The sequence below is a fragment of the Hippopotamus amphibius genome, chromosome 8, assembly GCF_030028045.1.
Source record: "Hippopotamus amphibius kiboko isolate mHipAmp2 chromosome 8, mHipAmp2.hap2, whole genome shotgun sequence".
Lineage (NCBI taxonomy): Eukaryota > Metazoa > Chordata > Mammalia > Artiodactyla > Hippopotamidae > Hippopotamus > Hippopotamus amphibius.
The window spans coordinates 102,965,950-102,978,906 of NC_080193.1; the positions used below are offsets into that span (position 1 = coordinate 102,965,950).

A 12,957-nucleotide genomic window follows, 5' to 3' on the forward strand; every position below is an offset into this window, starting at 1 on the left:
ATACCTTGGGCTTTTTTTTTAAATGTAATAATGTATTCTTATAGATCGGGCAAGTAAAACATCTTGATTTGTTTATGAATTTTTAGAATTATTTTTAATTGTGAAAATACACATAATACTTACCATTGTAACCATTTTTAAGTGTTCAGTACCTTGGGCTGATTTTAGTAGGAATTTGCCTTCTCTCTCAAATTCAGTTGATTCCATTTGCCAGCCCAGGAGTGTGGAAGAAATGTATATGATGCAAAACAGTATATCAAGACTTATTCTTTAACTGTAGATCAATACTTAACCACATTTTCTAACACTTTTTCAGTTAAGCTCCTTTTAACATATTTTCTTACCTTCTCTGTTGTTTATTTCTGCAGACTTAATTGGGAAACCTAAAGCAAAGATTAGAGAAAATTTTTATTAAAAATCCAACAGTTTTAATCATCTTTTTTCACATTTGTTAAGTTACCAAAGTAAAATCTACCAAGTAAATTCTAGCATCTTCTGCATAACTTTAGGTAGTTTTTAAAAATTCCTATTAACATCTTTACTAAAATGGCTTTTTTCTCCTGACTATTGTGATGATCACATAACCTGCCCTTCTCTTCAGTCCTTTACAGTTCATGAATGTTAGCATCACAAAAGTTCTGAAACTTACTGATGAGATACCAAGAAGTATCTATTCCAGATGCTTGTTCAAAAACCCTGAAGAGCAAATTTACTTTTTAACACTAATGTACACGTGTTTTCTTTTTTTGCTCAAGGTATTGCATATCTATTACAAATTTCCTGGTTATGGGAGGATTCCAGCTTCTTGCTAAGCCTGCCATGTAAGCAAATACGTATTTTCCAATTATTATTCTAACAACCAAAGATGTTTTATAGCATTCTGTGTTTTTTGAGTGCCCCAAGAATAGCTTTGACTTGGTCGTTTTACCAAACAAATCAAAATGTAGACTTTCACTAACTCTTATAAAAGGTGTTATTAGCTCCTTATTGTCATTGGAAGTAGCATGGTATTGAAAAAGCCACAATATCTAGGTCCTTCTTTACTGCTGCCACTTATTGTCCCTGAGACTTTGAACAACTCTCCTCACCAAATTGAGCCTAATTTTTTCATCTAAAAAATGGGAATGTTCTCTCCCCACTTGTGGGGAACAAATATTTATGTGATGGTACAGAAAAAAGTCCAGAGTGTTGCACAAATGCAAACCTTTTGCATTTAGCTTCAGGATAAGTAATAAATATAAAAGCCAGTCATTCTGAACTGTGTGGTTTCTCAACACGTGTTGCCCTAACAAGAAAGTCACGTTTAAAAAATCAGTTATATTTTAATAGTAAACATTTCAAATATATACTTATAACCCAGATTTAAGTTTAAACCCAAATGTCAGTGTATTGCCATGTTTGCCTTTCATCTTATATCCTAAGAGAATGGTAATGACTTTGTCTCATTTCTGGTTTCAAAGGAAATACTTTTAATATTTCACCATTAAACATGATTGCCTTAGGTTGTTGGTAAATATTACTTATAATGTTAAAAAGGTCCCTTCTAAAACTTGAAGAGTAATTTATTTTTTAAAAATGTTAAATATCCTTGAGTTCCCAAGGTAAATTCAGTGGTCTTTATGTATTAGTTTTTAAATACATTTCTGGATTCAATTTGCTAATATTTAAGATTTTTGTATTTATGTGAATATGATGTTTTCCTTCTCTTCTAAACTTGCCCAGTTTTGCTAAGAGGATTGTAATAGTAATTATAAAATGAGTTAGGGAGCTTCCTCTCTTTTTCTATCTTCTGGAATAGTTTGCATAAGATCAGGATTATCTGTACTTTGAAGAGCTGATAGAAATCATCTGTAAAAATGTATGATCTTCATGGGAGCATTTCCTGTAGGGAGTTTTTAAACTACTGCTTTAGTTTTTTTAATGAATAGTTCTGTTCAAGTCTTTTTTTCTTCTTTCTGCTTTGTTTATATTTTTCTGGAAAATTGTTTCAAATTTATTGGCATAATATTTTTATCATTGTTTTAAGATGTGTTCACCTTATAATAACTAGTTGTAACCCCTATTTTTCATGCCTGTTATTTATTTGAGCCTTTTATCTTTTTATCTTGGTCAGTCTTGCCAGCTGTTTACCCCTTTTTATTACTCTTTTCAAAGATTAAGCTGTAATTAATCCTTTCCTTTCTTTATTTTCTATTTCACTAATTTCTTTTTTTTATTTCCTTCTGCTTTCTTCGTGTTCACCTATTCATGTCTTCCAACTTTATGAGTTTAGCATTTAGTTTGTTAATTTTTCAATCTTTCTAAAGTACTCATCTAGGGCTATAAATTTCCCTCTAAGTGTTGCTTTAGCTGTATGTAAAAAGTTTTGATAAATTTTGTTTTTGTAGTCATTCAGTTCTAAATATTTCTCTAATTTAAATCATGATTTGACTTATGTGCACATTCATTTCCAAAATATAGGGTTTTAGCCTTCATCTTTTAAATGACAGGTTAAAGAGTGGTATATTTTAAACTTATATAGTAGTAATTTTAAAATTCTTCATCTTGCTATTTTAATATTAATATTATGACACCACTTGCTATTCTTTTACTTTTTAGCCCTTCTGTAGTGTAACCTTCCTTTAGTATATCAAGAGTTGAGTTCATGATACTAAAGGGTTGACCTGATTCCTTGTTAGAGCAGCTAAAGCAAATGACATAAGTAAAAGCCTCCTGGACAGGAGGAAAGCAACTAATGAACTCTGGGTGACTGAGCTATGGAAGCAGATATTAGGTTTGGATTTGGGCAGCATTTCCTAAGCAGTGGTTCATGAACCCCGGGGTTTTACATAATTAACAACAGTAATAACATTTTTTTTAAACTTCTATTTACAAAATAAGTATTTTAAGTTATTTTAAGGTATTCATTTAAAAAGAGAACATTTTGAAAATCTCTAGAGCATAGGTAGTGAGCCCATAGGCAGTTAGTGAATCTGCCCACGCTTTCAGCACTCAGCTGGTTTATCACTTAGCCTTTCACCTCAGGCTAGCCTGGTAGTTTGATCATCAGATATATGTTTTTTTTAATATTGTGGTAAAATATACATAACATATATAATTTTAACCATTCCTAAGTGTACAGTTCTGTGGCATCAAGTATATCCACATGTTGTATAAACTACCATGTATACATAAAACTTTGTATCATCCCCAACAAAAATTCTGTACCCATTTAACAGTGACTCTCCCTGATGCTGCCACCACTCCCCCACCCCCACCCCCTGCCCTAGTAACCTCTATTCTACCTCCTATCTCTATGAATTTGCCTGCTCTAGGTACCTCATATAAGTGGAATCATACAGTAGTTCTCCTTCTGTGTATGGTTTATTCCCCTAAGTATAATGTTTTCAAGGTCCATCCATGTGGTAGCATATACCAAAATTTCATCTCATTATATGTCTGAATAATATTCCATTTTATGTGTATACCATATTTTGATTATCCATTCATCTGTCAGTGGACGCTTGAGTTGTTTCTATCTTTAATATATTTATTTTTTGAGTAACAAGTGCAAACCTACCCATATAAGGAAAGAGCAATATTGCCACTATTGGATTAAAAACTCCCAAGAGAAGATAAGCTAAACAGAGTAGTTCAGGTTTCTGAAAGCATACCAGGGCCCCTTTTGGGATAGTCTATAGGCAGCGACTCGAGTGAGTCCAGAAAAGTAATAGGATTCACAAGAGTTGGAACATTTCTGGTTTAGCACCAGGCATCCAGGAGAAATGTGGTCAGAGAGAGTACGCGTTTACCATGTACCACCTCCATCTCTCAGGAGCAGGTCAAAGCAGAATACTTCTGTAGGGTTAAATGAGTTTCCTCAGCTGATTTCAGCAGCAGAATGTGAAGGAGGAAGTAGGAACATCCAACAAGCCAAATATAAACAAAACTCTGGGCCATGTTCCTCGGGGCACACTCTCTCAGTTCTCTTAATTGCATTATAAACAGTCCACTTTGTGCCGTTGAACTTATGGGTTCCTGGAAATTATTACATATTTTTCCATCTTTCCAAGATCATGTTTTATAATTTCTGAGTTAAACATCTTTTTATTCCATAGTTCTCTAAGGGATTATAAAATTTTTCATTTTTGCTCTGTAGTCTTGTGTGACATAGTTTTGTTTGAAGCCTTGTAGCTAAGAATTGTAGTACCTGGCACATAATTGGTGTTCGTTTAGTGGCAGATAATGACTGTTGTTCTGTTCCACTGACTCTTAGTACTTTACAGATCTTTTAAGTGTTTTAGTCTGGTGAGCATAGTCTCAGTGGGTTACTGATCAGCCTTAAAGTTTGCAGTAGAATTTTAATCATGAACTTTTATATAATTTTATATAATTTTATATAATTGAAACTAAATGTTAGTTTCAGTTTGAAATGCTTTTGATGATCTCATTGTTAAAATCTGCACATGTAATTTGCTTTACTGTTTCCAGTTAATTATAGTGCTGGTGTCTACAGCTTTTTATTAATCTCCTGTAATAAACTCTTATTAGATGATAAACAATTGAAGAAAAAAAGAAGAAATTAGAAGTATTTTAATATTCCATGCCAAGTCTGTTAGAGCAAAGAGCTTTGTTTTTCCTCCAGTGTTTCTGTTTAGCACAACTGATTAGAGCAGATAGGCTTGCCATTTACTGCTGTGACTTCTGGCTTGGAAATTAACAGGTAACTGTGTCAGCTGGTCTCTAATTATTCCCTTAAACAGTGGAATGTATGATTCATTTCCTAGAACTTCAGGCACAAGTCTGTGATTAACCATCTCTATTACAGAATTACTATTGCTACCATTTGCTACATCTTATACCCCAAAATCCCACTTTATAGGCAGGGAAATTCTTTTTTTTTTATTTTTTTTTATTATTATTTTTTTGGGGGTACACCAAGTTCAGTCATCTGTTTTTATACACATATCCCCATATTCCCTCCCTTCCTTGACTCCCCCCCTTCGAGTCCCCCCCCCCCCCCGCCCCAGTCCTCTAAGGCATCTTCCATCCTCGAGTTGGACTCCCTTTGTTATACAACAACTTCCCACTGACTATCTATTTTACAGTTGGTAGTATATATATGTCTGTGCTACTCTCTCGCTTCGTCTCAGCTTCCCCTTCACCCCCCGCCCCCTCCCATAGCAGGGAAATTCTTTTAATTACATCTGGTTTATTCATTTTGTTAATCTTCTGTTACTTTCTTTCATAGCATCTAAAAATGTACATTTTGAAAAAGGTAGTATCAAGTGAAATATTTCTATTCAATATCATGCATGTTGTTGGTACCAGAATGATTAACTGAATCCCTTTTTTTCTCTACCTTCAGTGATTTCCTAAATAAAAACCAGGAACTGTTGCAAGATTTATCAGAAGTGAATGATGAGAACACCCAATTGATGGAAATATTGAATACCCTTTTTTTCTTGCCAATCAGACGACTTCATAATTATGCAAAAGTTTTGCTAAAGCTTGCTACTTGTTTTGAAGTGGTAAGCTCACATGTATACCTCCTTTGGACATTTGGGAAGTCAAGGATCATAGTTGGTTGTTTGTTTGTTTGTTTGTTCGAATTATGCTATCCCAAGATCTAGAACGCCACTAATCTAATATATATAGTGTCTAAATTTATTTTTCTTCAAGGAATGAAAGAAGAACGTATGACTGTAGGTATATCTAGTGTTCTTTGCTGTAGATTCAGTTTCCTCTCAGGACCTTAACAAAATTAATTTTATTCATTTTATGAAACTCTGAAGTTGAGACCCAGTTATGCTACTCATTCAATAGTTGTCCAAGTTTGAGTACAGAATGAGTACAAGTTACACAGAGCTGTTTAAAACCCTGACTTCCTATATGATGACACACACTTGCAAGGCAGTGGCATTAGCACCTGGCCTGGATTCGTGGTAAACTTATGCCAGGTATTTGGGTCACCTTGGTATATGCTATGAGAAATCAGTGTTACAGGACTTTCTCAGATGTTAACTGATTCACTTTCTGTATAAAATTAGGCAGAATCCTGGAAAATTAGCATAGCTCTATGTATGTTAAAGCTGGTCCTAAGATAGTCACCTTGGAAATTGTACTGAAATGTGTTGTTTTATTTTGTTTCCGTTCTGAAGGGCTCTAGAGAAACCATAATTGTAGGGTTTCTTATAGTTTAAGATTTTTAAAATCTTGGGATCTATCTCCTTATCTGGACAGATATTGTCTCCAGAGTCATCTAGGAATTGATGTGGCCTTTCTATGTTTGATCCTACTGTGGTCTTGCAGGTCTTTTGTCTGGTTTCAGTGTTACCCCAAACTGATGTAATTTCAGTTATGAAGGTTTGAGCTACACAGATAACCCAATGAGATACAGATTTCACCTCAATATGTCCTTAATTAATCAAAAATCACCTGGATCAACTTGGAATTGTTCAGAGTCTGATATTATACTATTTCCAGTCTGAAGAGTCCTAATTCTGGGTAAAAAAACCACACTCCTTTACTTTGGCATTATAAGCCCTTCACAATCTAACACTCTCTTTTGTTTCTAGCCTTATACTCTACTCTGTGTCCTACATGTTACCTCAGATTCCCTAGATGTAGCTCTCATATGCTTTGTGTTTCCTTCCTGAAACAGCCTACCTCTATCCTCATTATGGGAAACCTTCAAGGCTTGAGTCAGAAGTCATTTTCTCATGAAAAAGAAGCCCTCTCTGACCATACTACACTCCTTCCCCGACCATCTCTTAAGAATTAGTTATTCCCTTCTTGGTGTTTTGCTAGTACTTTATCTCCCCATTAATTTCTTATCACATTATGTTTGTGGTCCTCAACCAGTGTTGGGGATCAAAACTGTCTGTGGAAGCTTTTTCAAAACACGTGGCTGTGTTCTATTGCTGCAAGTTGTTACTTAGTAAGTCTAAGGTATAACTGAGACATTATATATGTATAAAGTTCTTTAAATAAAAATAATACCTAATATTTATTAAATTCACTCCATGTGCCAGCTACTGTTCTAAGCATGTTATGTATTTTCATTTAATCCCCACATTGACCCTGTGAAATAGATATTATCATCCCCCTTTTTCAGATGAGAGAATTGAGGCATAGCTGAGAATTGGTAGAGCTAGAATTCATATCAGAGCATTCTGGCTCCAGTCTATTCCTTTGACCATTTTACTATATTGTCTCTTCCAATAACCTGTTAACAAAGCCACTGTATTATTCTGGTATGTTATATGTTTCTCTGTCTCCTCTGCCTAGTTATAAGCTCCCAGAAGACAAAGATTGTGCCTTACTTTTTTTTTTATCCCTAGCACTCACCAGAATATTCCATATATAGTAGATAACATTAAATGTTTCTTAAATGAATGGAAAAAATGGATATGAGTGACTCCGAGAATTGTGGAATGTAAAGTAATTATGGATGTGAGGAATCATCTTTTCATCTTACCTTCTGTTCATTCTCCACAAGCCACAGCAATTATACCCCATCCCGTGGTTGATTCTCAAAGCTTGGTCCACAGACACCTGGGGGTTCTAGAGACCCTTTCAGGAGGTGGCAAGATCAAACTGTTTTCAGGACAGTACTAAGATATTTGCTGATTGCACCGTGTTGTCACTTGCACTAATGGTGCAGAGGTAGAGATGGGTCAAACTGCTGGCTCCTTAGCATGAATCAAGGCAGTGGCACCAAACTATACTCAGTCGTTGTGTTCTTTGCTGCCAAGTACTTGGAGTTAAAAAACAAAATAAACAAAAATTACCAGTTTCACTTAAAGAACGTTCTTGATAAAGCAGTAAAAATTATTAATTCTATTTAAACTCAAAAATTAAGTATACATCTTTTTTCTTAAAAAAATGAGATGTAATTGACATACAACATGTTATTAGTTTCAGGTATACAACATAATGATTCAATATATGTATGTATTATGAAATGACCACAGTAAGTCTTTAACATCTATCACCACACACAGAAATATAACAACTTTTTAATATCCTGCATGATGAAATGAAGAATACACAGAAAGCGCTATGCTGCATCCCAAAGTATGAATGTTTTTCAAGGAAAAGCACAAGACTGAGTTTGCTTAAGTTGAAAGCTGCCTTTTTTTTTTTTTTTTAAAGTAAGGAACACTCCACGAATTTGCATGTCATCCTTGTTCAGGGGCCATGCTGATCTTCTCTGTATCGTTCCAATTTTAGTATATGTGCTGCTGAAGCAGCACTTTTTTGTTTTTTTTTTTAATTTGAAAGAACAATTGGCAAATACACCATGGTTATTAAGACTTGGGTATTTGACAGATATTTTCTCAAAAAAGGGGGTAAATGAGCCTGTCACTTCAAGTAGAACAACTGACAGTATTTGTTGCCAATGATAAAATCTGAATTTCTAAGCAAAAATTAAAGTATAGGAAACATGTATCTATCACTGTGAGCTTGGCATTTTCCCAATACTTAGAGACTTTTTCTGATGAGATTGGTGATGATTTAATGTGATTTTTGATGTTATACAATATGATAAAATGTATCAACATTTGGAAGATTTGCATAATTCACTGAACGAGTATTTTTCAAATGTCCAGTTCACATGTTATAAAATCATGTATAGGTTTAAAAAAATCTATTCAAAGTGTAGGATAGACCAATGGATTTTAATGTAACAAATACAAAGAGTTTGATGTAGTTTCAGATTCTACATTTTGGCTGTTCTTTAAGGAACTACCACTTAACAAGTTTTGGTATAGTTTCGAAGGAGAATATCCACAATTATATGAAATGGCTATTAAAATCCTCTTCCCTTTTCCAACTATATATCTTTATAAAGCAAGATTTTCTTCATTTATTTCAATTAAAGAACCTTAAAAGATGAAATGCAGTGGCAGATATGAAAATCCAGCTGTTATCTTTTAAGTCAGACGATAAAGAGATTTAAAAAGATACGGAACAATGCCACTTTTCTTATGAAACATTTTTTTGTTTTGGAAATTTTAGTTTTTCATTAAATGTGTTATTGTATTTGAAGTGAATTAATAAAGATTTAAAATTTTTAAGACTTGAATTTCTGATATGGTAAATATCAGGGGCTGTACCTCACATAAGCAAAACAGAGGGATGCGAAGACCAAAACCCTCGAGAATTCCTATCCTATCCTGAGTTCTCTGCTCTTCTCCTCACGGATAACTGCCAGTATATGTTTCTTTTCCTCTTGAGTTCTTCGCCTGTTTCATATGTACATGTATGTGGTAGAATTTTCTGGAACCAGTCTTCTTTTTCCCAGCCCTCTGTAGTGTACCAAATTTGTTCTTAATGTACCATATCTGTTCTTATTGCTGCGTGTCTAAACCACACTGAGGCTACACGTTTTGGACAATTGTTTTATATTCTCTTTTCCCCCCTTAATCATTGGCCTCTAGACATCTCCAGAATACCAGAAACTGCAGGATTCCAGTTCTTGTTATGAGTCTCTTGCTCTCCATCTCGGCAGGAAAAGGAAGGAAGCAGAATACACCCTGGGTTTCTGGAAGACCTTTCCTGGGAAGATGACGGTAAACCATGCCAATTGTTGCTATCCCAGCCAACAGCAGGCGTACCCATAATAGCTGCCATAATTTTCTCGGTCCCTCGCTTGTTTGTGGTAAGAATGCTTTAATGACCCCTTTTCTAAGGGTGATCTAAGGACCACAGCAGTGGGGGCTCTAATTACCAACACCTTCCTTCGTTGCTAGGAACCCTTTCTCCGTATGTCTCTCCTTCTTTTGTTTGTTCCTGTCTTTTTATTTTCCTTTGAGCCCTGATTTTATGAGATATTTGGATCCCATCTGAATTTAGGTTTAACACCAAGCTAACCCATGACCAACAAATTCTCCTACATGTGATTTGTATCTTTTTCATTTTCTCTTGGCGTAAAATAATTTTGGTACTTTGATTTTGTATTTGTTTTTAATCCCAGGATTCCTTGAGGAAGCCAGAGCGTCGACTGCTGTGTGAGAGCAGTAACCGGGCCCTGTCTCTGCAGCATGCTGGGAGGTTTTCTGTGAACTGGTTCATTCTCTTTAATGATGCCCTAGTCCACGCCCAGGTAGGCTGGATTCCCAACCTTAAAAGAGGCCCTGGAAAGTACAGTACTATTAGTAATTAATCATACTATCAGTTTATTTTATAAGCTATTGTGATTTCACTGAAACTCTTGAGTAAAAGAGAATGTTTAGCTTGCTTTTGTAATACAGGCCAGATTTCAGGGAGGTTTTTTAGTTTCCAGCTTGAAAATGAGTGTCAGCCATGTGCAGGGGTCCTTGCAGCAGACGTGGCAAGACCACTGGGCTTAGTTATGTTATGGGACTCTGTGTCTTGGGTGGACTTAACCATTTGAAAGGGATTCTGCAGCAGGGACCCCAGGGCCCACATGGGCTTTCTCAGATGTGTCTCCATGTTCTTTGTTTCAGTTCTCCACACACCATGTTTTCCCTTTGGCCACACTGTGGGCAGAGCCACTTTCTGAAGAAGCTGGTGGTGTGTAAGTGTCCCCCCAGCCTCATTCCCTTCCTCTGTTACTTACTCAGGTTGTTTCCTTAGATGCGAATAAAAGCTCAGGAGACCTCCCCATTCTGCACAAGAAGGCTCACCCTCCCAGCAGGTAGATAGTGAGTGGCCTGCCGTGAAGATCATGAGGAATCATGATACGTGGTGGCAGGGTTTCGCCTTTGTTCTCATCCCCATCGTTTAACCCACAGAAGTAACTGTGTCCTTTCCCACAGTGGGAACCAAACCCAGGGCATGAATATATTTATGTTTAATTGACTTCTGATCCCTTTGAAATAAAAAAGTTGCGTTTCATATTTGAGGATTGATTTGTAATGACAGGTTGTCATACCTGCTGGCCTTTATCCTTGTGCACATTTTAGGAATGGCCTAAAGATAACTACACCTGAGGAGCAGTTCACTCTCATTTCCTCAACACCCCAGGAAAAGGTTAGTCCATCATGGTGTTTCTTTTCCATCTTTGGCCTGGCTGTTTTTGTCTCTTATGGTAGTAAGGAAGAAATAAAAATTGTTCTTGCTTGCCTCATGATCCATAATTATGCCTGATAAATCCTCATTAAACCAAGACTGTAAATTTTGTTGCTGTTTTAATGGAACAATTTAAAACATAAAGCGGTGAATTTCAAGAGCCAATCAGTATTACTCAGTAAGGAGAGTGCTAGGAGTCAGAAAATTTTTCACACCAAGGAAAGCTAGCAAGTTTTAAAGCAGTGCTTGATGAGCCGTTGCCTTAAGCTTGTTGACGTTTGCTTTTTGCTCCTAGACAAAGTGGCTCCGGGCTGTAAGCCAAGCTGTGGATCAGGCTTTAAGGGGGACGTCTGATCTTCCACCGTATGGAAGTGGCAGCAGTATTCAGAGGCAGGAACCGCCCATTTCACGCAGTGCCAAATACACTTTCTACAAGGATCCTCGCCTAAAGGAGGCAACCTATGATGGACGCTGGCTTTCAGGGAAGCCTCATGGCAGGTAAAAGTGTTTATGATTTGATGTATGCCCGGAGTCAGGGTGGTAGTCTAATTACCAGAAAAGTACTGACATGTATTATTCTTTGCTTATGCATTCCAGAGGGGTTTTGAAGTGGCCAGATGGAAAGATGTATTCTGGCATGTTCAAGAATGGCTTGGAAGATGGGTAAGAACATTGTGAACATGAGTGTAAAGTCAACTACAGTCTTAAATTTTGTTATTTTGTGTTTAGAGTTATTTTTAGGACAGTAGAAGTTCGTTTTGTGTTTTTGGAAATGGATTAGGGCTGCTAATGCACATGTATGAACATGAAGAGAGCTAGGAATCCAGGGTGTAGCCTTGATTTACCTAGAATGAATCATTTACCTTGACAGCTATGTGCCCTCAAGTTACACAGCTTCCATCTGTTGACATGGGACTGTGTTTTCTATCCATTTCTCAGCTGTGAAGACTGAGAACCTTGAGTAATGTTGATTTTGAGACTGTTGAGATAGAAGTGCCCCCTTTATGCAAAGGACGTAGAGGAATTTTTCTTTCAGTAGTTTTAATTCTCATCTTTAATTTCTGTGATCTGTTGAAGGGGAAATCTTCTAAATGATATAGTACCCTAATGATGCTCAAATGACATTATTTTTATATAAACTTATGTTTTTAACACTATAAATATATTTACATGATAAATGTATGGCAGTGAAGTATTTTGTATCATGTTAAAGAACTGATTTGTTTTACTGTATCAAAAGATTATCATCTAAATTGGGTAGGTGATTTTTGTGTGTGTGATTATATAAATTTTTATGATGTCTTTAAATCTCCATTTAATAGAGTTTCAGAATGCGAAGAGACTTGAGATAATCTGATTTACCCCCCTTATTACACAGATGAGGGAGCTGGGTACCTGGACTTACCCAAGGTGATGCAGCTAATTAGTGGCAGAGATAGGCCTAGGCCACAGGTTTTCTGTTTTTCACTGGACTTGGGATAAAACACCTAACTGCTCTGAGTAGTAGTGTGGATGTGCCGCTCCTCTGAGACTTGCCAGATAGCTTAGGTAATAGATAACAGCTTAAACCAAGACCCCATTTACCCCTTTCCTCCTCTAGGTATCAATAGATCTTTTCTCTGTTCCCGTTATCTTTACCAATGTATATATACACAAGGTGAGTATGTCATAAATGCATCTTAAGATGTTTTTATTCTCCTTGGCAGGTATGGAGAATACAGAATCCCAAACAAAGCACTGAACAAAGAAGACCATTATGTGGGCCATTGGAAAGAAGGAAAAATGTGTGGTCAAGGAGTCTATAGGTAATAGCATTAGAAAGGTTGCTGGACTTGTTGGTGTTGCTTTTTCAAAGAATCAGTTAAACCTAAATGTTTGTGTAGCCAGAGTTTCCAGGCAGTGCATTTGACTTATTCTTCTTATGATTAAAACTGTATA

The 12,957-nt window shown here is 36.1% G+C and overlaps 1 protein-coding gene and 1 non-coding gene across 4 annotated transcripts in view; one reads left to right on the forward strand and one right to left on the reverse strand.

Moving 5' to 3' along the window:
- The window catches only part of ALS2 (alsin Rho guanine nucleotide exchange factor ALS2), an 82,855-nt gene that overhangs the window by 36,114 nt on the left and 33,784 nt on the right, over window positions 1-12,957 (forward strand). For all 3 annotated transcript variants that reach the window (XR_009055104.1, XM_057745663.1, XM_057745664.1), the window contains exons 12-20: window positions 756-821; window positions 5,348-5,510; window positions 9,426-9,557; window positions 9,962-10,090; window positions 10,455-10,525; window positions 10,914-10,980; window positions 11,315-11,517; window positions 11,617-11,682; window positions 12,726-12,824. Coding sequence is in view for 2 of the 3 variants with exons in the window: in XM_057745663.1 (XP_057601646.1) it covers window positions 756-821; window positions 5,348-5,510; window positions 9,426-9,557; window positions 9,962-10,090; window positions 10,455-10,525; window positions 10,914-10,980; window positions 11,315-11,517; window positions 11,617-11,682; window positions 12,726-12,824 (996 nt within the window). In the remaining variant the exon portion in view is untranslated. The remainder of the gene's footprint in view (window positions 1-755; window positions 822-5,347; window positions 5,511-9,425; window positions 9,558-9,961; window positions 10,091-10,454; window positions 10,526-10,913; window positions 10,981-11,314; window positions 11,518-11,616; window positions 11,683-12,725; window positions 12,825-12,957) is intronic.
- LOC130859792 (U6 spliceosomal RNA) lies at window positions 8,132-8,237 on the reverse strand. Its single transcript, XR_009055333.1, has one exon. It is a non-coding gene; the product is annotated as a U6 spliceosomal RNA (small nuclear RNA).